Here is a 25,072-nt window from a genome sequence, read left to right as displayed (position 1 = left end):
GCATTAGAAGGGGTGGGAGATGAGAAAATGTTGGACAGGCAAGGAGGCATGGCTGAGTCAAATAGGAATCCTGACTTAATGAAGTGTTGATTAAAGAGCTCAGCCATGTGCTTCTTGTCAGTAACAACCACATCATCAACATTAAGGGACATGGGCAGCTGTGAGGAGGAGGGTTAATTCTCCAGGTTTTTAACCGTTTCCCAGAACTTCTTGGGCTTAGACCCACAGAGAGAGAACTGCTCCTTAAAGTAACTACCTTTGGCCTTCCGGATAGCCTGAGTGCACTTATTTCTCATTTGCCTAAACGATAGCCAGTCAGCCTGAGGATGCGTGTGCCGAGCCTTTCGCCAAATGCAATTCTTGGAGGTGGAGTAACTCTGCAAGATCACAGTCGAACCAGGGGCTGAACAGTTGTTGAGCCTTATTATCTTGGTTTTGTTTCTGTGGATATGGAGTCCTAGTTGGGATGATGTGGTGTCCAGGTCTGGTATTTTATCTTGAATTTGTTATTGAATGTGTGACAGGAGTGCTAGATCGCCCGCAAAGTTGAGGTCGTCAAACTGTGTCCATAGAAACCACTGTATGCCATTTCGCCTGTTGCCTGTTGTCTTCTTCATGATCCAGTCGATGGCTACCAGGAAAAGGAATGGTGACCGGAGACATCCCTCTGCATGTTGTGCCATCATTAGTGGTGCAGATTTATATCATAGTTTCAACTGAAAAGAACGGATTGATGCCTCAGTTGTTGTTTTGTAAATCAGTTCATAAATCCGATGCCATGGTATTGGGACATAAAAAACCTGTTCCCAACCATCTTGAATTTGGTATTGGGACATAAAAAACCTGTTCCCAACCATCTTGAATTTGAAGCGGCATAGTTATCAAACCGCTCGACTTTAAGTGAAACTGATACATTTTACAATTTATACTAATCATTTTAGGCCATGCATTGTTTTTCATTGGAGGCAGACAAATCATTTCATTCCTTTCTCTTTTGAGTAATTGCCTCTTCAATTTCTGTGGCAGAGCTTCAATGAGTGTGTTATAATTTGGGATTGAACATACATCTCCATACACCTTTGTTAATAGCTTGTGTGACAATTTGACCATCCTTATTTACAATGTCATTCAGAAACATGATATTTTATGCATTTCTCCCAAGAAAATGGATCTTTCCTCTATTAGTACATTGGAGTTTTAACCATATTATTTGCTGTAATATTTGTTCTGCCTCTTCTGGAGGATGACATTGGAATCGTAACCAACTCTGTATTCATTCATTTAAAAAGGATCATACTTTAAGCAGGGATCCATAATCAATCCACCGGAAATGGTTGGTTTTAATCTGTATAACGGCAGAAAGACCACTTTGAACCTTGGATGTGCCTCTCTTAGTAGCCTGCTGCAAAACCAGTTTGGATTTAAATATCATTTTGAGAGAGGTTTAATGCCTTAATATTTCCTAGTTTTAACCCTTCTAACTCATGTTCATAATATAAAGGTGGTTGTTTAATGGTTTGCCATTTCAAATAAAAAAGAAATAAAAAATGTCTTGCATGGCTTGAAAAAGGACTCCTGGAGGCAGTGGAGCCATGAATAAATATGGAACCTGCGATAATCAATAGAACATTCATCTGGGTCATTTTCCCGTAGATGGACAGGTATTTCCCTCTCCACAGTTTCAACATCCTATCTATTTTTAACTTTTCTGGGACATGTACATTAAGCACATCAACTTCAACTTCTGCCCATTTAATCAGGAGACCACATGGCAATTTCAAGTTTTGATGTTGTCTTGCTTTGTGCTCATATCCTCTGTGTGTGTGTGTGTGTGTGTTCTTTATAAATTGAGTTATGGTAAGCCAGTGCTCATGTACGGATGCTCCCATCTCTTCTAATGAAGCTAATTAAGGCTCTATTTAGAGAGTTGGGAACCCAGGAGACTGAGTGGAGTTCCTCACTTCATTAAAAATCAATTAACACACTCCACGTGCCAGTTCACTACACATCACTCACTGCACCAACCAGACTACCCGTCAAAACTGTCTCCCTTACTTTACTGTAACCCACCTGTCTGTCTGTCTGTTTGTTGGTGTCTGTGTCTCTCTCTTACTCTCTCTCTCTCTCTGAGGAGATTGTGGGGCTGAGCTCCTCTTAGCCATGGAATCGCCAGCGCTGCACTCTTACATAACCTTTGGATAACAAACAGCCAGCCAGTCAGAGGGTCAGAGGGCAGCCACGCCCACACAGCCAGCCAGTCAGAGGGCCTAGGAATCATTCATGCAGCTATTTATCTGCTATCTATATGCTATCTATCTGTTCTAAAGTCATGTGGAATAGGATCCTGAAGCACGTGTTCCATATATACAGTAGTAACTGCACTCAATGTACCTGTCTGCATTACTACTACGTAAATACACAGTTTTAGAGCCACTTGATTTGACTTGGTTAAAAATGTGACTATAGTGTTGGTGCACCAGGTGAGAGGAGGCAGTAAGAAGGGTAGGGATGGTGATAGTAAGCAAGAAATACTCCAGAGTTTGGTGACATCACTTCCTGTAGGCGTGTGTGTGACAGCTCAGCAAATCATTGCTCTGACAGCCAGACGACAGAAGCGAGTGGGTTGTCGTCTTAGCAACAGCCAAGCTGTCACGACTGGATCCTTATTCCACCTGACAGGCCCGGTGGCTATGCACACACTCTCTAACACACACACACACACACACATATTCTGAAACACACAATCTCTAACACACACAGAGACACACACACACACACACACACACACACACACACACACACACACACACACACACACACACACACACACACACACTCTCAAACACACACATAAGAATACAGACGCCTACACACAAATTCACATACACAAAATCACCCAAAAGCTTACACACTCATACACACTCACCCACATGAACACAGAAACATTGACAGCCGGATTATAATCTTCGTCGGTTCACACACCGCTCAAAACGTTATTATAAACTGTAGAGTGGTCAGTTGATAAATGCGTTTTTAAGATGTCCACACTTGAAGTTAATAAGGAGTTGTTCCTAAAGGAGCTACAAAGAGACATTCTGGGAAATTACAGCAGAAGGTGGTTGTAAATGAGAGCGGCTGAACACACACACAAACACAGAGTGTTGTTCTCTGTTTATTACTGCCATTTCCTGAGGCACAACTGACCTGTTTTTCACACTATAAATAGACATCTTCACTGCATCACACTGTGTGTGTGTTCCTTCCCAGTCCGGCCCAGTCCAGCCCGCTGCGCTGACCCAGTTTGTCACTGGCCAGGAACTGGTGGAAATGGGTCACCTCTAGAACAAACCCAGAGAGTCCTTCCTTCATGACACTCACAGTCCCAGTCCACACACACACACATACACACACCCCCTGAACACACAGTTAATGACTCACGTTCACAATGGGTATGTAGGGCTTGTAGATCGATAAGGGAAAGGAATAGGTGGAAGATTATATAAATGGGGGTGAGTACAAACTGTCCTGTCTGATGAGGGTTTTCAGCTCTCAAGAGGGCCTTGTTTTACCCCTCATCAGTTTTAACCCCTACTGTACCTCCTCTCCATTCCCACATGAGTGGCTAAGTGCGTGGCTGACCACACCAGAAAGAATGTTACAAAGACTGTTACAGTATATGGAGTCTCCATAACCCATACATGAATTCGGACATTGTTAGTTTCAATCTTTCAGTGTCTGTCTGTCTGTCTGTCTGTCTGTCTGTCTGTCTGTCTGTCTGTCTGTCTGTCTGTCTGTCTGTCTGTCTGTCTGTCTGTCTGTCTGTCTGTCTGTCTGTCTGTCTGTCTGTCTGTCTGTCTGTCTGTCTGTCTGTCTGTGTAACATAATAGTGTCCTGGGTCGTGTGGGGTCAGGATCTAACTAACCTTGTGTCACCACATGGTCTTAGACTCCGGGGTCACAGAGGTCAGGGTCATTAAACCCGCAGTCGAACCCTCTCTTACTCAGGCTTTGTGGGGAGAGTGGGACATCCCTCCCTGGGTAAAGAGGTACAAGACAGCTCCAGCTTAGGCAGCAGACAACTGAGTAGTCATTATCTCCCTGAGCTAATCCCATTATGACACTATACACACACAGATGACATACAAACCACATACACACACTCCATAAACACTGCTGATGCAGTGATGTAAACCAATCAGACACCCACAAAACATGCATATGCACACAATCATTAGCACACACACATTAAAACACCTGTTATCCTGTTGTAGCTGCAACACAGAGCGGTGTGTGTAGGCTACATGTGTTTATGCATGTGTCTCCGCGGAAAATGAAAACGGATGCCATAGGTAAGACATACTTTTGGACATTGCCTTCGACCACAAATTACTACATTCATAGGCTAAAATGTTAGATGTCATTTCTCTGTGTACTTTGTACAGTGTACAGTTTTTCTGCTATTGCTCTACCACAGATCGTAATGAATCATTGGTTGTGTTCATTAGGGCACAAGTAAAAATAATGTTTGCAACGTAAAAGGAAAACTAGTGTTTCTTATTGGACAAATCCAGGTAGTCCCTTCCTGATCTGTCCATTTTTCTTCCGTTTGGTTCCAAATGAACACAACCCAGTTGGGGTCCCTTGTTTTTAGTAGTTTTGTGCTATTCTCAGGGTCATCAAAGTGCTATGTGTTTTTATCTGTTTCAGACAAAATCTGAAGGCTATTCATTCTCGTAGATTTGTGGAATATTACTATTTCAGAAACTGAAAATAGGGCTGTATTCAATCCGTATCAGACGTTCAGCGTTACAGCGTGATTGAAATTTAAAGGCAATGTTCCCGTGTTAGCAGAGACTGCATTCATGGTAAATGCTGCATATGTCGCCTCAATTGGAAATTACCTCAACATTTCTAGCGTGCAATCTGTAACGCTTCAGCGATACAGATTGAATAGAGCCCTAAAGCCTTGTTCATAATACCCATAAACACTCCATTACGTTGTGCCGGATGTCAATGGAAGACGGACACCGCATACTTTGAAAATGTTCAATCTTTGTGTCGTCTTTAGTCCAGCCAGAGTCCGTGGAAGAACAGGAAGTTACCAAAACAGACAAGAAGATGAAAATATGTAGTTTTTGGTGATGGCTTTATGGTATAGCTAGCAACTTGTAAACAATTAACCATTACTATAAGTGAGAACTGTTTTAATAGTAATGTTAAATAATAAAGATGTTTAAAAACGTATCTTTGTAAATGATATCATAAATAGGACTGGTGGAGTTATGTCACACAGATTTACAACCAACTAATTGCAGCCTTACCATAAAAATGGAAGAGGCAAGTGGAAGGGGGAAAAAGTAAGTAACTTGTCTTTCGGCTCTGCATTATAGACCAACATTTGTTAAAGAAAATTGTGATAAATAAAAAAGTATACCAGTTTCATTTAAGGACCAAAAAATTGACAGCTGTGCCATATAGATTGCAAAACAGTTGAGAAGAGATTTTTTATGTACCGATTCCATGGCACATGCTTTATGAACTGATACATAAAACGACACCGGATTCAAAACGTATAATTTTTCAATTTAAATTATCATACAAAATTCTTGCAACCAATAGAATGTTATATATATGGGGAATACAACCATCCCAGCTCTGCAGCATTTGCTGCGAAGAGACAGAATCATTAGATAATTTGTTTTGGTACTGTCCATATGTAGCTTGTTTTTGGTCGCAGGTTCAGGAATGGCTGAAGGACTGCAACATTTACCTGGAGCTAACTCTGCAAATAGCAATGCTGGGTGATTTGAAAAATCTAAGTCAATCGATCAATAATATAATAATACTTTTGGCAAAAATGTTTGTAAATGAAATAATCTGTAAAATCGTTGAGAATAGAAAGGTTCAGATCTTTTGTGAAACATCACAGCACAGTTGAAAAATATATGGCAAATAGAAAACTGGATGGTCTTGAGAGATAGATGGGAGGGGTTGTGGGAAGCTCAAGGATTGGATTAAAAACAAAAGATAACTACTCTAAAATGCATTGTCCGGATAATGTATATAGTATGTATAAGCTGGAAGTAGAAGCCTAGGTGTTGTTGTCCATTAGTTTACTCCAATTAGGGGAGGGGTAGTAGGGTTAGGGGAAAATAGTAATAGAAATAATAATAATAATTTAAAATATATATGTGTACAGTACCAGTGAAAAGTTGGGAAACACCTACTCATTCAAGGGTTTTTCTTTATTTTACTAATTTCTATATTGTAGAATAATAGTGACGACATTAAAACTTTGAAATAACACATATGGAATCATGTAGTAACCAAAAAAGTGTCAAACAAATCAAAATATATTTTATATTTCAGTTTCTTCAAAGTAGCCACCCTTTGCCTTGATGACAGCTTTGCACACTCTTGGCATTCTCTCATCAAGGCAAAGGGTGGCTACTTTGAAGAAACTGAAATATAAAATATATTTTCATTTGTTTAACACTTTTTTGGTTACTACATGATTCCATATGTGTTATTTCAAAGTTTTAATGTCTTCACTATTATTCTACAATGTAGAAAATAGTAAAAATTAAGAAAAACCCTGGAATGAGTAGGTGTGTCCAAGCTTTTGACTGGTACTGTATATATACAGTGCATTCGGAAAGTATTCAGACACCTAGAATTTTACCACATTTTGTTACGTTACAGCCTTATTCTAAAATGGATGAAACAAAAATATAGACACAATAAGCCATAATGACAAAGCAAAAACAGGTTTTTAAAAAAACAGAAATATCACATTTACGTAAGTATTCAGACACTTTACTCAGTAATTTGTTGAAGAACCTTTGGCAGTGATTACAGCCTCGAGTCTTCTTGGGGATGGCACTACAAGCTTGACACCTGTATTTGGGGAGTTCCTCCCATTCTTCTCTGCAGATCCTCTCAATCTCGTGTCAGGTTGGATGGGGGAGCGTTACTGCACTGCTATTTTAAGGTCTCTGCATTGATGTTCGATCGGGTTCAAGTCCGGGCTCTGGCTGGGCCACTCAAGGACATTGAGACTTGTCCCAAAGCCACTCCTGCGTTGTCTTGGCAGTGTGCTTAGGGTTGTTGACCTGTTGGAAGGTGAACCTTTGCCCCAGTCTGAGGTCCTGAGCACTCTGGAGCAGGTTTTCATCAAGGATCTCGCTGTACTTTGCTCCTTTCATCTTTCCCTCGATCCTGACTAGTCTCCCAGTCCCTGCCACTGAAAAACATCCCCACAGCATGATGCTGCCACCACCATGCTTCACCGCAGGGATGGTGCCAGGTTTCCTCCAGATGTGGCGCTTGACATTCAGGCCAAAAATATCAATATTGGTGTCATCAGACCAGAGAATCTTTTTTCTCATGGTCTGAGAGTCCTTTAGGTGCCTTTTGGCAAACTCCAAGTGGGCTGTAATGTGTCTTACCGCCGGAGTGGCTTCCGTCTGGCCACTCTACCATAAGTGCTGCAGAGATGGTTGTCCTTCTGTAAGGTTCTCCCATCTCCACAGAGGAACTTTGGAGCTCTGTCTTGGGGACCTTCAATGCTGCAGAAATATTTTGGTACCCTTCCCTAGATCTGTGCCTCGACACAATCCTGTCTCGGAGCTTCGACCTCACGGCTTGGTGTTTGCTATGGCATGCACTGTCAACTGCCTAGAAGGCCAGCATCCCGGAGTCGCCTCTTCACTGTTGACGTTGAGACTGGTGTTTTGTGTTTACTATTTAATGAAGCTGCCAGTTGAGGACTTGTGATGAGTCTGTTTCTCAAACTAGACACTTTAATGTACTTGTCCTCTTGATCAGTTGTGCACCGGGGCCTCCCACTCCTCTTTCTATTCTGGCTAGCCAGTTTGCGCTGTTCTGTGAAGGGAGTAGTACACAGCGCTGTACAAGATCTTCAGTCTCTTGGAAATTTCTCGCATGGAATAGCCTTCATTTCTCAGAAGAAGGATAGACTGACGAGTTTCAGAAAAAACTTCTTTGTTTCTGGACATTTTGAGCCTGTAATCGAACCCAAAAATGCTGATGCTCCAGATACTCAACTAGTCTAAAGAAGTCCAGTTTTATTGCTTCTTTAATCAGGGTTTTCTAATGATCAATTAGCCTTTTAAAATGATAAACTTGGATTAGCGAACACAACATGCCATTGGAACACAGGAGTGATAGTTGCTGATAATGGGCCTCGGTACGCCTATGTAGATATTTCATAAAAAATCGGCCATTTCCAGCTACAATAGTCATTTACAGCATTAACAATGTCTACACTGTATTTCTGATCAATTTGATGTTATTACATCTAGATGTTCCGCTAGCGGAACGTCTGCTCCAATATCCAATGATGGGCGTGGCGCCAAATACAAATTCCTCTAAAATCCGAAAACTTCCATTTTTCAAACATATGACTATTTTACAGCTATTTAAAGACAAGACTCTCGTTAATCTAACCACACTGTCCGATTTCAAAAAGGCTTTACAACGAAAGCAAAACATTAGATTATGTCAGCAGAGTACCCAGCCAGAAATAATCAGACACCCATTTTTCAAGCTAGCATATAATGTCACAAAATCCCAGAAGACAGCTAAATGCAGCACTAACCTTTGATGATCTTCATCAGATGACACACCTAGGACATTATGTTATACAATACATGCATGTCTGTTCAATCAAGTTCATATTTATATCAAAAACCAGCTTTTTACATTAGCATGTGACGTTCAGAACTAGCATACCCCCCGCAAACTTCCGGGGAATTTACTAACAATTTACTAAATTACTCACGATAAACGTTCACAAAAAGCATAACAATTATTTTAAGAATTATAGATACAGAACTCCTCTATGCACTCGATATGTCCGATTTTAAAATAGCTTTTCGGATGAAGCACATTTTGCAATATTCTAAGTACATAGCCCAGCCATCACGGGCTAGCTATTTAGACACCCACCCAGTTTAGCCTTCACCAAAATCACATTTCCTATAAGAAAATTGGTCTTACCTTTCCTGTTCTTCGTCAGAATGCACTCCCAGGACTTCTACTTCAATAACAAATGTTGGTTTGGTCCCAAATAATCCATCGTTATGTTCCATCAGCGACGTTTTGTTCGTGAGTTCTAGACACTATCCGAATGGTAAATCACGGTCGTGCGCATGGCGCATAACGTGACAAAACATTTCTAAATATTCCATTACCGTACTTCGAAGCATGTCAACCGCTGTTTAAAATATATTTTTATGCAATTTATCTCGTAGAAAAGCGATAATATTCCGACCGGGAATCTGCGTGTCTGTAAACAGAGGGAAAAACCGAAAGGCGGGGGCGGGCAGGTCACGCGCCTAAGTCTTTTGTCTGCTGATAGACCACTTAGCAAAAGCTCTCGTGTGTTTCAGCCAGGGCTTTGAATTACGTCATTCAGGTTTTTCCCGGGCTCTGAGAGCCCATTGGAGACGTGGGAAGTGTCACGTAACAGCAGAGATCCCTTGTAATAGATAAAGAGAATCAACAAGGGGAAGAAATGGTCAGACAGGGTACTTCCTGAACAGAATCTTCTCAGGTTTTGGCCTGCCAAATGAGTTCTGTTATACTCACAGACACCATTCAAACAGTTTTAGAAACTTTGGAGTGTTTTCTATCCAAAGCTAATAATTATATGCATATTCTAGTTTCTGGGCAGGACTAATAATCAGATTAAATCGGGTACGTTTTTTATCCAGCCGTGAAAATACTGCCCCCTAGCCATAAGAGGTTTATGGACAATTTTTTAAAATTTTCTTTCAAAAACTAGGACATTTCTAAGTGACCCCTAACTTTTGAATGGTTGTGTGTGTATGTGTATGTATGTGTATATGTGTGTGTATATATATATATATATATATATATATATAATCTGTTGCCTCCCATTTAAGTGTATTGTGATGGTAATTGTTAGGTTGAGGTTGCTAGCCACAATTTTATAGTCAACCTAGCCTATCTTTTAACTAGCTAGCGTTTGCTGCTCTGCAGTGCAAGCTAGCTTGACTTGCAGTAAAGTTAGAGAAACATTTCAAGAAAAAAGTAACTAAACAAAACATGTTTTATAATCACCTGAAATGTCTGTTTATAACCATCTTACCTGATTCTACCAGGTTCAGGTACAGAAAGAATATTAGGGAATCGGTGCTTTGGATAAGCCAGTGTGCATCGCAAGGAAAGAGCTTGGGAGGAAGGAAGTCATTTAGGATTAGTGTCTAATCTCTTTATAGTGAGTGTGCAGTCTCAGCAGATATGTGCCACCTATCGCTCGATCTATCTGCCGCTCTCCTTCTCCGTCTTGAACTACGTGGCTACACTGGTTACTGTGGTCACTGGACACGCCTAATGGTTTCTGTGTGTGGCGATTTCAGTCCAACAGTACACTACGTTTACAATGCGAGTGAGTGAATAAAGGAAGATACTTTGGTGATGTAACCCCACTACAATCCTGGGAGCACATCTAAGGACCCCTGCTCGTCCTCATGACATAAAGTCTGTCACTAGTGTTCCTGTCATTACCGCTACAAAAAAAAACATGGCTAAAATTAACAGGATGTCCCAATGTCACAGTGACCTGCTGACTGGAGAGGTTCCTTCTGATTGGGAGTGCTGTGCCCGCTCACTGGGTCATAAGTGACAGAAACACACACACACACACACACACACACACACACACACACACACACACACACACACACACACACACACACACACACACACACACACACACACACACACACACACACACACACTAATGAGCCCCCCGACAGTGGGGGAAAAGTTGGGCGGCCATTAACACTGTGTGTATCACAGTGTGTGTGATACAATAAAACGGTTATGTAACTCAGGTATGTGTGTTTTCCCCTCCCCCTCTCTCTGTCCACAGCCCAAATCGAAGTTATACCATGCAAAATTTGCGGAGACAAGTCATCAGGAATCCACTATGGAGTCATCACATGTGAGGGCTGCAAAGTGAGTTGTCAACACAGCTCTGTTGTTCCCTCTGTCCATCCTTCTCCTCTGTCATTTTGTTTTATATCTTCTTTCTTATTCCGCCGTCTCTTTCCTACTCTCCGTGAGATCTTTTCTATTCTATTTTATTATTTTGTATTCTTTTCACATCTTTTCCTTTATTTCCAAAACATTGACTGACCGCTCGTGTTTGTGATTGTCCTGTAGGGGTTCTTCAGACGTAGTCAGCAGAACAACGCTGCATACTCCTGCCCTCGCCAGAGGAACTGTCTGATCGACAGGACCAACCGAAACCGCTGCCAACACTGCCGCTTACAGAAGTGTCTCGCACTTGGAATGTCCAGAGATGGTGAGACCGCTTCGACACACACATGAACGTACACACAAATACATACACAAGTGTAGACACTTGCTTACTTAAATGGATAGTTTGTGATTTTGACAATGAAGCCCTTCATCTATTTCCCTAGATGAACACATGGATATCATTTTTGTCTCTGCGTCCAATATAAAGGAAGTTAGAGGTAGTTTCGCGAGCCAACGCTAACTAGCTTAGCGCAAAAACTGAAAGTCTTCGGTTACAGCTAGCATGCTAGCGCCAAGATAGCGCTAATGCTAGTTGGCATTGCCTTGTGAAACTACCTCAAACTTCCTTCATACTGGGCGCAGAAACAAAAATGGTATCCACAAGTTTATCTGACTCTAGGGAAGTAGATAAAAGGTCGTCAGTGACAAAATCCCGAACTATCCCTTTAAGATTGTCAAATACTATTGTAATCTCTGGAATGTAAAAGCACAGGTGAAGCTGAGGGAGAAACCAAACACAATGTGACTAATAAAGAACCCTCCCTCTGTGCATAGCGGTGAAGTTTGGCCGCATGTCAAAGAAGCAGCGAGACAGCCTGTACGCCGAGGTGCAGAAGCACCAGCAGCGGATCCTGAATGAGCGGCAGCAGCAGACTGGTGAGGCCGAGGCCCTGGCGCGCGTCTACTCCTCCAGCCTGACCAACGGCCTCAACACCCTCAACCACGAGATCGGAGGCACCTACGCCAACGGCCACGTCATCGAGCTCCCCAAGGGCCAGGTGAACGGTGGTGCCCCCGGCGGCTACTACCACGGTATGGACTCCACCCAGCCCTCCCCGGATCAGTCAGGCCTGGACATGGCGGGCATGAAGCACATAAAACAGGAGCCTGTGTACGACCTGACCCCTGTGACCAACCTGTTCAACTACAGCTCCTACCAGGACAGTCAGCTGGCGCCAAGCAATGTCAGCATGGGAGAGCTAGGTAACTAAGGGTTAGGGTTAAGTTTATTCACAGGTGTTCAATTGGACCATCAGTGCCGCCTTCAAAAACATTAGGTGCATGACATAATGAGGCCCGAGTGTTGTACGGGGCAGGAAGACACCAGGCCTTAGTTGATGATTTGAACATGAAGGTGTCATGGCGAGGTTAAGTGTGATAAGCAGTGTGAGGGACCTGAGATCAGACTTTCTTGAGGGGTGCAAGTGTGTGAGCTGACCATGTATCATATTGAAGCTCAGCCCATCAATGCAAGAAACACCCTGTCAGATTGCAGAGTGAAGCTTGAGTGTTGCCTGCCTTACTAAGGTTGCAATGTCAACTCAGCTGAACAGTTTTACTCAGTACACAGTGCATTCTCTATTGGAGTTGTCACATACTTGGATGGGGGTATACAATACATTAGCTGATTCTTTTAAAGATCCGTTCTGCTGTTTTCTACACCACGTTTCAATTAGCCCAACAATTATTTTCTACAATTCAGATTCAGATACATAAAAATAAACTTTGTCCCCAGGCCGGTGGACGAGACTACATAGAAAGTTGCATGAGGACTGAAACCTTCGGAAGTTTTCATTAAGCGTGTGTACGGTTCATCGGTTTCATGCTCCATAGACAATGAACGGTAAGCTACCGTTTTGCTGGAATTGTGATCAAAGTGTGTCTGACTCTGTATCTGCACCCCCTCTCCCTCCATAGATCGTATCGCCCAGAACATTATAAAGTCTCACCTGGAGACCTGTCAATACACAGCAGATGAGCTCCAGCAGCTGGCCTGGCAAACACACTCCTACGATGACATCAAGATGTACCAGAGCAAAGTGAGTGTGACTAGTGTGTGTACCTCACAGGAGGTTGGTGGCACCTTAATTGGGGAGGACGGGCTCGTGGCAATTACTGGAGCAGAATCAGGAGAATGGAATCAAATACATGAAACACATGGTTTCCAGGTGTTTGATGCCATTCCATTTGCACTGTTCCTACCATTATTATGAGCCGTCCTCCCATCAGCAGCCTCCTGTGGTGTGTGTGTGTTCCTTGTGACCAGTCGAGTTTACGCTGCTCACTAACCTACAGTACAACCTCTGAGCACCTCCCAACTCTATTGTCATCCAATGTCTCTTTTGTTCCCTATACCAACTGCCCTCGTTTTCTCCCAAACTCGGGTTATCTATAGAATCTCACCCCCCTCTCTTTCTGTCTCTTTTTTTTCTTCTCAAGTTCTCTCTTTCTCTGCTCGTTTCTCCTTCTTCTGTTTCTATCTCTCTCTCGCTCCTTTTCTCCGCCTGCCTGTGTGTGTGTGTGTGTGTGTGTGTGTGTGTGTGTGTGTGTGTGTGTGTGTGTGTGTGTGTGTGTGTGTGTGTGTGTGTGTGTGTGTGTGTGTGTGTGTGAAACAGCACTAGTTCCTTTATATCACCGTGACTTCTCTCATTCCTCTGTGTCTAATGGATTATGGGTCATTACAGAAGAACCCTTTGAAATATTCTCCATAGAGATTCATCTTACAGACAGACACTATAGAACACACAAAAGCAATTTGCTGATATTGTACTTTGGATATTCTGAGTAGCGAGGGAGCTGACTATTTTCTAAGTATGCATTTTCCCAATTCCTGTATTGTACTTCATTGAATTGTAAAAAGGGAGGACTTACCCAAATACAACTCTGAGTACCTTGTTGTGTGCATAGTCCTGTGGCATAAACATGTGCGTTAAATACGGTTTGTATTTGTTTGCACTTGGGGAAGTGCTATAGCAGTGTTTGAAAAGTGTGTATACGAGCTGTCATAACACGTCCCGAACTTGCCAACGTGTGTATTTGTCTGCAGACGCGAGACATGCTGTGGCAGCAGTGTGCCATCCAGATCACCCATGCCATCCAGTATGTGGTGGAGTTTGCCAAGCGCATCTCAGGCTTCATGGAGCTGTGCCAGAATGACCAGATCCTTCTGCTCAAGTCAGGTGAGATGGCACTGCTGACCCACTGGAAACAACCACGAAACAACCACGTTTCCACATCGTATCAACGATGTAGCACCAACATGAAAAACATATTGGATTAGCAAAAAGGTCATCAACGTCTCTCTCTCTCTCTCTCTAGGTTGTCTGGAGGTGGTCCTGGTTAGAATGTGTCGGGCGTTTAACCCGCTCAACAACACAGTGCTGTTTGAGGGGAAGTACGGGGGCATGCAGATGTTCAAAGCTCTAGGTAAGGCACTGCTGCTAGCGCTACTGTACCACCTCATCGACTGTCATCTAAGTAGCATGATGTACTACAGTACCCATAATGCTCTGGACAAGATATAACTATGACAATGAATTGACCGCCTCTCTATTGTCTCTCTCAGGCTGTGACAACCTGGTCAGCGCGGTGTTTGACTTTGCCAAGAGTCTGTGCTCTCTGCAGCTCACTGAGGAGGAAATCGCTCTGTTCTCCGCAGCAGTGCTCATCTCCGCAGGTCAGTACTGACTACACACAGCCACAGCTAGCCTTCTGCCGCCACCTACAGGCGCACCTTACTGAGGCAGTGCCTGGCTGGAGAATGCTGCGGTCACAGTGACTGACATTACTGAAGCTGTCTTTATTAGTAGTAAGACAGACACAATTTATTCCTAGATTCCTGCCTTTACAGGGAGTTTTACGTAGCCACCGTGCTTCTACATCTGCATTGCTTCCTCTTTGGGGTTTTAGCTTGGGTTTCTGTATAAGCACTTTGTGACATCTGCTGATGTAAAAAGGGCTTTATGAATACATTTGATTGATTGATTGATTGATTGATTGACATGTGATGTGGTTGTGTGTTCGTTTGTCAGACCGGCCGTGGCTGATGGAGCCCAGGAAGGTGCAGAAGCTCCAGGAGAAGATCTACTTTGCTCTGCAGCACATCATGCAGAAGAACCACATGGATGAGGACACGCTGGCTAAGGTAGGGCGCATCACCACCCAGATCACTAAGCCTCATACAGTACATCTGTTGTGAGGCTTCACATCGAAGAGCGTCACACCTAGGCACTGTTAGATGGCAGCAGCGGCGCAACTTTGGTTTTAAAAGTGGGGGGGACAATTATATATTTTTATCCAATCAGATAAACACTCCAAACAGCTTACCTGACCGCTCGGAGGCGTCCGCGTGGTCCTAAAGCACACCGTTGCCTTGTTTTGTATCACATTCCAATGACAAAACTGGGGGGGACAAAAACTGGGGGGGACAAAAATTTCAGAATGTGCAGCCTGAGACTTCTTGACCCATCACCCCTGACCGTTGACTCCTCTCTGTCCTCTGTAGCTGATTGGTCGGATCCCCACGCTGTCGGCCCTGTGTACTCTCCACACCGAGGAGCTCCAGGCCTTCCAGCAGCTTCATCCCGAGACGGTCAATGTGCTCTTCCCCCCACTCTACAAGGAGCTCTTCAATCCCGACCCCAATGCAGCCATCACCATACCCAAGTGACTGCCTACGGTCCAATCTCAGAGAGTGGACCACAACGTGACCGCGGACACATCATTACCGCAACCGCAAAGCCCGGACCCCAGGCCCGGACCCTCCAGACACTTACAGCCGCAAACACTAGGAATGTCCAGCACTTATCCGACCCTATTCACCGATACAGTCTAAAGAATGTATATAATGCACCCATGACCACGGGGCTCTTCAGAACTGATCAGAAATGTACAGACTTTAACTAGCACATTCTAAGCTGTCTTTTAACTGGGTAAGTCAATTTGTTTATCTTTGATACATTTTTTTTTTTTTTTTTTTTTTACATGATATTGTGATATTGAAGGTGGGGGAGGGATTCGTGTGGATTCAGAAACACTATTGTAGATATTCTTTAGTACAGAGCGGATTCCAGTATTACTTATTTTTCTGTTCATATTTTAGTCCTAATTTAAAACTGCAGCTGCCCTATGTGGCTGATACCTTGTCTATGTGTTTTTTTATTTGATAGATTCATGTGTACAGAATTTGTCAAGTTTAAATGAGACTTGTTAAAGAATATTGGGTTAAACCTGGGGGGGTGCTTTCGGGAAGTCGAGAAACCTTGTCTGGGCTCTGTTGATATGTGAAGAGGGTATTGCATCTTTCAGTTGAGAACTATTAAACTGTAAAAGAAGGAGTAAAACAATTATGGCTACTCTTCAAGGTGAAGATATGTACATAAATATTCTATTTTGTGTGAAAAAAAAGTTTCTGGCAGATTGCCATCCTGCCAGCCCCCCTAAACCTACCACCACCTCTCTCCACCCCACCTAGCCAAAACGACTGTGTTGATCTTGGTGTCTTTTCATGATGGCTTACTTAGTCAGTGAATATAAGAACCCCAGTCCCTGCATAAACCTCTTCCTCTCTACATCCCCCCTCATTTTGCACAATCTATGCCCATGCTAATCACTGGGCATCTTAAATGAAGAATACTTTCTCTCTTTCTCTCTGAGGAGATAGAACTTTCACACTGCTTTATCCTTATCCTTGCATTTCTCTGTTCAGCCTCATCCTTCTAGAACATTCAATCACAGGGTAGTCATGATTAGCTAGAGTGGATACATCAGGATGTCCACTGATCATTTCTTTCAATTTGACTGACAATCGGACGTTCAATCTTTCATATTAAAATGGAAACTTGAAACACATTCCACATTACAGAGAGTGCTCTCTGGGACTCTTGCACTGCTTATTCTAGGGGTAATAGATATTCTTCCCTGAAACGTTTGCCACTTAAAGTTGCAATACATTGTATAATCTTTATAGTAAGCTATGATAGACAATCACTTCCTGTTTTGTTTAATTTATGAACAGTTTAGAATGTTTTTCAAATGCTTTTTAAATGTTAATGCTGAAGATCTTCGAGGATTTCCTTAGATGTTATAATAGACACGTTTACGTGTTTCGCACAGTTGCCAAATCCCACTGAGCTTTTAGTGGAGAATAGATGCTAGCCAGTGCCAGTGTACAGAACAGTATGACCTGAGACATTTTCCTCCACTTCCCATATCCATTACCCCCCACCCTTTCCCATATGCAGTGAACACTATGTTGTCCTGTCATCCTCTGTATACACAGGATGAGCTTCTAGTCATACACCCCCCCCCCCCCCCCCCCCCCCCCCCCCCCCCGGCCCAAAAGTAGTTCCCATCCCTCTCCCCTCATAGGTCAGAGGTCAGTGGCTCGTTAAAGACAATCACTTGCATTTCGATGCACTACACAGCATCTCTCTCAGGGAGCAACAATTTTTCTGTCTTTGCATGAAAAGAACATTTTTGAAAAATGTAAGCATTTTTGGGAGAGATAAATATGCTGGTGGCTCCCAGCGAAGGAACCTACCCAGACAAGGCGTGTGTGTGTCTGTGTGTGTGTCTATCTGTGTGTGGGAAAGATTCACTGTCCGGGTCCATATAATGGGGAGAGCCATTATCTACAATAGTCCCAGAAATTCCTTTAATAATGTCCTGAAAATAACATTTTCAGGTGCATTCATAAAACCACCCGTTCTAGATATGCTGCTTGTGTTACAATGAAGGAAGACCATAACTAAGCTGGCGTCCAACCACTCCACGCCTATAGGACAGTGAATTCAAACCCACTTTGTTTTTATTTTCCCTTTCTAGACTGTGAATCGGGGGGTTGGGGTTGTGTTTGGGGGACGGGGTTGGTCATCTGAGTGACAAATCAACACTGTAAGGTACTGTAGCAATAATATCTGGAAAGCATTTACTACTGTATTGTAAGATTATTTGAATTTTATTACTATTACTATTATTATTATTATTATTGTTATTATTATTACTATTAATCTTATATTACTATTAGCCTATTGTCGTTCTGTTATCTTTGCATGCCGTTTCATGGCAATGAAACATTGGGGCTTTTGTGTTTTCTCAAGCGATGCTGTGGGTTTGGCAGGGGTGGGAGTGATGGGTGGGTTTGGCAGGGGTGGGATTATTTTATTCTGAATGTTATGGAGTAGCGTTTTCAGTGTGAGGGACTGAACGCATTATGCGCCTTTTACTCCATCAACAGACACCATGGAGCGCAGACAAAATGTGGTTGTTATCCCAACGAGACCACTGGACAAAGTGCGCCGCCATTTTATATACTTAATCGAAAACATTTCACATGCTTAGTCAAATACACTACACCCCCAACTTCTGCCTCTTTAGAGAACCTGTGTGTGTGTGTGTGTGTGTGTGTGTGTGTGTGTGTGTGTGTGTGTGTGTGTGTGTGTGTGTGTGTGTGTGTGTGTGTGTGTGTGTGTGTGTGTGTGTGTGTGTGTGTGTGTGTGTGTGTGTGTGTGCGGGCTTGTGTGAGAGAGAGAGACTGAGGCTGAAAGAGAGTGAATGAACGAGAGGGAGAAATTGAGGTTCTTTGTTCTATTGATGCGTTATATACTTTCTTAATGCATTAAACGTGTGTGCTATTGGAGTAGTGTTGAAATTGTTAATTTATTGATTAGAATGTCTTTGCTTCCCAAGGTGAGAAAGTAAAGTAAATGTAGCATCTGTGACCAAAACCCTTAAAAAGGTATGGGGTACAGAAACTAACAAAACAAAAATAAAAGGAACACGTTTTTTCAAGTGCCATAGTTAGAGAGGACAAGCTCGATTGGCGAAATGGGAACTAGTTGCTTTACTGTGTGAGTTTACTTGAGAACCAATCAAAAAGAGGAATTTTGAGGCAAGTGTGTATTTCATTACATTGAATTGTTTGTTTATATGTTTGCTTTTTTCACTTGTTGAGTCAGCTCAGACCTTAGAACTTTGACCCAGCTTTGACCCAGCTGTGTGTGTGTGTGTGTGTGAGAGAGAGAGGGAGATAGCGACATAAATTAAGAGCTTTGGTGATCCAGTTGTGTTGAAGTTCTGAGTTTTCCTGAGCCATCTCAGTGTCTCCTCCTTCGAGATGTAAATAATGAAGTCAAGGTCTGAAGTGATTTTTGTTAAATTCTATATTTTATCGCTTTTGTAGACATTTCTTTGTGGGAAGAAAAATAAAAGAAATGTTATGGATGCATTTCTGTCTTGTTCTTTTTCCATTCAAACACAAACACAAACTAGCATTTTAAGGGTAACAATGCTGACATCTTCAATGGGAACCGTGAAGGGACAAATAGCAGTATCTAAAAATCTGTGCTATCCATTATAATAATTGTAATAGTTTGAGTCTGAGCCATGCAAATTCCAACCACCAAGAGATCAGATTGAGTTATTCTTGTATTAGTATTTTAATTCTGAATGGAAGCCATAAGCCATGCGTCAGCCCAGCTATGTCACTGCTCGATCAGAATAATCGTTTTTTTTCTTCTTCATGTAACCAGTTTGAACATGAGCAGCATAAGAACACATTGTAGCATTCAGCATTGCTAAAAAATGAAAATATGAGTGTTTGAAAACAGAAAAAAAAAACATTTGATGAGAGGGACTGTTTTGCTGAAAAACAAATCCCATATTGAAGCTTTAATGTGCAATGTCTGATAAATAAATAGTATTTTTTTTAAATCAAGTTTTGTTTTCATTTCATAAAGAATAACATGCTTGAGTCCAGCCAGAGCAATTTGGTCAGTGTCTCTAAAGACGGTTTCCTGTTGAGTCACAACCTTGATATAATCATTGCGTACTAAGATTATTGGACCAAATACTAACTTTAGACTACATTAATACACTTTAAGTGAATTAGTCCAAATACGTATGACAACTTCAAATGGGGGACTAGATACATAAAGTGCTTTAATTTCTAAACGGTAAAACAAATATGTATGAAAATACCCTCAAATAAAAGGTGACATTCTGTACTGTCACCTCGTATGAAACATTTGATCTCAAATCCAAAATGCTGGAGTATAGGGCCAAATTTCACTTCACTGTCCAAATAAATACGGAGGGGAGTGTATGTACATAAAATGTATTCGCCTTGGCCTCCCTCCACTATACACTCCATAGGTGGAACGAATGCAAGACTACGGCATCTGGCTTGCTGTTGATTTTTAAAACCAAAGCCCTACCAGCCATCTAACACAAGAGGTAGTCCATATGAAGTTATACAATGTACACTATCCATTCAAAGCCCCAAGTGAGTGCTTTTATTCGTGGTAGAAGTTTCCCTTAAGCACACCTCTGGATCCAGTAAGCCTTCCCAAATCCTGTCCTTAACCATTTAGGGAGAAAAAAAACTAAACTGATCAGTGTCTTTATGCTTTAATGGCAACTTCATCCCACCTCAACCAGAGGTTAGGATGGCGTACTTCTGCTTTCAAGTCAGAGGTTACAATCTGGTCACGATCACTCCACTTTCCTCTTCAGAAGATCTGTGTTCTGTTTTCCCGCAGCTGTCTGTGCTCCTCTTCAAACCTGACAACACAAACATCAATCAGCTAGCTACATGGCAGTCGACGTAGTCATTGCCACTTAAAAGATAATTGGATCAGACCGGAGAGGAAGTCCATGGATTTTTCATTAATAATTTGTTTTGATTTTATGGGAATCTTGGAGAGGACACAAGAAGAAGAAAAAAGCACCTTTGAAAATATCAAAACCAGTATGGCTGAATGTTTGCGTGTGTGTTTGTCTGTTTGCTCACTTGTTTGTTTTGGAGTGAATTTCCGAGGCGAGGCTCCCTCTAGATGCTAGTATCGTGCATCTCGGGTCTACCCAGAGACTGCAATTAATATCTAATCAAAGCTAATGTCTCCATAGCACCCTGCCAGCACAAAGCCGTGTTTAATATGTAATCAAAGAGAGCCCAGCACACCGCACATTGCAAGTCCCTCCCCCTGCCTCCAATGCTTTGTTGTCATCAAAATAAATTCTTCCCTTGGCTTAATTAGCTGGTTCTATCTTCATTTGAAGTTCAGGCATTCATCTCCAAGCCAACGAGACTCCCAGGTGAAGACATGAATGTGACACACACACACACACACACACACACACACACACACACACACACACACACACACACACACACACACACACACACACACACACACACACACACACACACACACACACACAGAGCACTACAGGTCCACTCTGATTACAAATACCAAACAGACGACACATTCTCACACATTACAAGCACGCATACACACACACACAATGGTGGTCTGAATAGTTCCTTTCTCTTACCTGAGAGTCCGAGGTTCTTGCAGCAGGAGTTGCAGGTGTGTTTGAGGACAAAGCTCTGGATGGCAGTGTCTCCCAGGTTAGCAGGACCAAACACCATGTCACCAGTCAAGCTACAGGTAGACCAGGGGCAGAAGAGGGTACTCCAACAATCTAAGTTTGTCAGATATATCTTTAAACCTCAAAAGAATGTATGTCAAGATGATAAGTGTCGGTGTCACACACTGAACTTCCACCGTGTGAGGCGGATACCTTTTGTCGTCCGCTCGGATGACTGATGGGTCTGTAAGCTCCGACCCCACTCCTGTGAAAGATTAAGGAGAGACGGAAGAGACTTTAATTCAATGTAGTAGTTTATAGGACAACCCTGTTCGGTGACGTGGGTGCAAAACAGTATAAATAATAAAGAGCAAAGCATGATGTTAACAAAATTCTGATCTATCCATAGTCAGACATACAGACAGCGCAACAGAATGTGACGGACGGACAGACAGACAGAACAGGACAGAGAGACAGACCCTGTATGTCCAGCACCAGTAGTTCTCTACAGGAGTATTGGTAGGTCCAGTGGGAGAAGGCCAGGAGCGTTTCCTCCATTCCACAGCAGGGGGCGATCTCCTCTCCGCTGTTATTGTTGTACTTCCTGAAGTCACCCAACATGTTCCTCTCTATGGTCAACCACTGTCCGTCTGAGTGACAGTGAAGAAGAGACACATCCAGGAACCTAGAAAGGAGAAACACATTCAAATATGTAACACATATATCTCCCACACATATTAGTTGATGCACATATGAACACACGTACACACGTGTGCACACATTCAAACTGTCATGGATTCCCCTGGTACTGCTGCTCATTCCGTTCACCAGCCTTCTAGGTGTCACTGAACTGGATCATCACCACCAACCCCTGTCTTGTCTCATTACGGACACCTGGTTCCCATTCCCCCTGATTAGTATGTGTATATATGTGTTCTCTGTTCCCCATTGTCCTTGTCGATCATTGTCCTATGTCCGTTGGTCTCGTGAGTACCTGTGCTCTGTTTCATTTGGTTTTTGGTGCTACATGTATTTTTGTTATTACAGGTCTCGTCCCATGAATTATTTTAGAGGTTTACACCTCGCTCTTTTGTTTTGGGTCGATAATTTTTAAAAAACGATTACGTATTCCTGCACCTGTCTCCCATCCTTACTCAACGTTACACAGACAGATTCAATCAGCTCACACAAGCACACACACACACACACACACACGTGTAATGTAGACAAGTCCTAGATGTTGAGTACAAACCTGGGAGAAAGGGGCACGTTTTCTGGTTTGACTTGGTTGAACACATGCATGAGTTTCTGAGCAGCTCTCTGTTGCTGTATCTCCTGTAAGAACAAGATATGGCCAGAATGATGCTATTAGTGGATGTAATACATGCCAAGTAAAACATCAGGGTAAAAATAAGAAGACAATGAATAGACACAACAAAAACAAGGTGATGTGAACAGCTGTCTGTGGAAAGTGGATATACATAAGTAGGAGTTACACCAGGAGTTTTCCCTGACTATGTGACCTGAACAAGTAAAGACTGAGCGCCAGTTATAGCTTATAACTATAGGATACTATAGGCTAACAATAACCAGGGCCCAGAGTTTAACAGGTCTCATAGTCAGAAAACACTCCTGGCCCTAACAACAATATATGATGTTACAGTATACAATGTATATGATGAAGTTATATATTAATTGTATACCCGCAGACAGAGTTGGAGGGGGGTGTCACTGTGGAAGACCCTCTGCCAGGTGCGGATCACCTTGGGCTGGAAGGATTTGACCACGTACACACAGCCCACACTCAGGACGTCCCCCTCGGCCCAGGTACACAACATGCGCATGGCCCTGCGCAGCGCCCCATCTAGACAGCCCTCGCTGGACAGCGGCTGCAGCACTGCAGACAGCCCCCGGGGCGACCAGGAGATTACGGAGGACTCCGCACCTGCAGCTTCCACCTCCTCCAGGGAGTAGACACTCACCTCCTCTCCTGCTGCCAGGGACCATGCAACAATGGGGGAGATGGGTATTAGGGAGGCAATGGCATGCTTTTTAATCAATCCCTAACAGAAACAGCCAATTCCAGTAGCATTGCTATATTCTCATAAAATGCTAGCCAGATTATTCTAGAAATTGCTACATAACCAGCTAACAAATTTAAGAACATTTTAGAGGAAACAACCACACCCTACGAGTAAAAAATCATCTAAAATTCAAAAACAGTGAACTATCCCTTTAACGTAACTGGCTGATGACTTACCAATTATGGAGACAGGTGTGAAAGGTATGGTGTGAGCAAGCCTCATCAGGTTGTTCTTTTCCATGGCTAACATGGCAACAACACAAAACATTTACAACACAACACAATATAACACAACATAACCAGATAAAACCACACATGGAATGAGGTAATATAGTATTAGATATATTTTTGGGGTTCACAAAAAAGCTGTGAAACCTATTGTTTCTGTGTGTTATTTTTGTATTTTCTTGACATGGTCAAATAACTCAAACACAGATTCACAGATGGGTAACTTTTTACAATTATTTTCTAAATAACACCAAATGTAGTAGGTAAGCCCATGGTACATCTCTTAACTTAGTTTGAGTAAAGCTAAGGGGTTGGTTAGGAGATGGCTGAATTATAGATAAAATCAGGAAATCAGATTTTATGTGTCCATTTAAATCCTTCATAAATCGACTCCACAATGGCCTATCTACTTGAAACATTTTAGGTTCATTAAAGCCATTACCACGATGAGCCATATTCAGTTTGGCATTGATATCTTAAAAAATAACTAAACTATTAAGAATTCACTTTTTTTACAATGTAACGCTAATGCTTAAAATGATCATACAAAATCTACCTGTCATGAACTAAAAGTCAAATTCACTCCAAATGTGTTCTTTAGACTCATCACAAGCCCCTAAAGAGTTTGAAAAAAATAACGTAAATGCATTCAAATATGGCCACATTATACCAGTAGATGCATATTAGCACATACACTAATATGTTAAAATATGCAAAAAAAATCTTAAAAAATCTTCTTCTCATGAACCAAAGGAATGCAGGCCCATGGTACATGTCTTAACTTAGTTGAGAAAATCTAAGAGATTTGTCAAAAGATGGCTGAGTTATTGACAATAATCATCTGCAATCATCTTCTCCTCATGAACCACATATCAGATTCCCTCCAGATGTTAGATTTAAACTTACTACATCAGTCTTTAATGGTTTGGAGAATGATTCATTGCTGCATTCAAATGTGGCGGCACTGTACCTATAGATGCACGTTAGTACATTTGCTAATGCTAAAAAAAAATGTATTCTCATGAACCATAAAGTCAGATTGACTCCAGATTTGGTATATACTGTAGACTCAATGAATTAGCCTCTAATGAATTTGAGAATGATTAGCTGCTGTATTCAAAGTCAGACACGCTACACCACTGAGCCGATGGACGTTGGGGCATGAAATTTGGTATGTAAATTTGATATATAAACTTTATGTATTTGTCCTTAGAAGCTGTGGGAATATAAAGTCACTGCAACCTTAGATGGCTGCACCAGACCAGTTGGTGGCGCTATAGATGTCATTGGCACCAGT

At 42.3% G+C, this 25,072-nt stretch overlaps 2 protein-coding genes across 2 annotated transcripts in view; one reads left to right on the top strand and one right to left on the bottom strand.

Moving 5' to 3' along the window:
* Positions 1–17,399, top strand: part of rorb (RAR-related orphan receptor B) — a 32,725-nt gene extending 15,326 nt beyond the window's left edge. Inside the window, exons 2-10 of the mRNA XM_029762338.1 lie at positions 10,921–11,006; positions 11,214–11,355; positions 11,868–12,296; positions 13,011–13,132; positions 14,140–14,272; positions 14,412–14,519; positions 14,659–14,769; positions 15,125–15,237; positions 15,598–17,399. Of these exons, the coding sequence (XP_029618198.1) occupies positions 10,921–11,006; positions 11,214–11,355; positions 11,868–12,296; positions 13,011–13,132; positions 14,140–14,272; positions 14,412–14,519; positions 14,659–14,769; positions 15,125–15,237; positions 15,598–15,762 (1,409 nt within the window). The 3' untranslated portion in view covers positions 15,763–17,399. The remainder of the gene's footprint in view (positions 1–10,920; positions 11,007–11,213; positions 11,356–11,867; positions 12,297–13,010; positions 13,133–14,139; positions 14,273–14,411; positions 14,520–14,658; positions 14,770–15,124; positions 15,238–15,597) is intronic.
* Positions 17,400–21,292: 3,893 nt separating this feature from the next.
* The window catches only part of trpm6 (transient receptor potential cation channel, subfamily M, member 6), a 94,609-nt gene continuing 90,829 nt past the window's right edge, over positions 21,293–25,072 (bottom strand). Inside the window, exons 32-37 of the mRNA XM_029761910.1 lie at positions 23,725–23,790; positions 23,168–23,457; positions 22,717–22,799; positions 21,944–22,149; positions 21,678–21,729; positions 21,293–21,538 (exon numbers count right to left, since the gene is read on the bottom strand). Coding sequence (XP_029617770.1) covers positions 21,337–21,538; positions 21,678–21,729; positions 21,944–22,149; positions 22,717–22,799; positions 23,168–23,457; positions 23,725–23,790 — 899 coding nt within the window. The 3' untranslated portion in view covers positions 21,293–21,336. The remainder of the gene's footprint in view (positions 21,539–21,677; positions 21,730–21,943; positions 22,150–22,716; positions 22,800–23,167; positions 23,458–23,724; positions 23,791–25,072) is intronic.

The sequence above is a fragment of the Salmo trutta genome, chromosome 9 (genome assembly GCF_901001165.1).
Source record: "Salmo trutta chromosome 9, fSalTru1.1, whole genome shotgun sequence".
Classification (NCBI taxonomy): Eukaryota; Metazoa; Chordata; class Actinopteri; order Salmoniformes; family Salmonidae; genus Salmo; species Salmo trutta.
The sequence above is the reverse complement of the archived record's forward strand: the minus strand, read 5'-3'. Positions and strand labels throughout refer to the sequence as shown.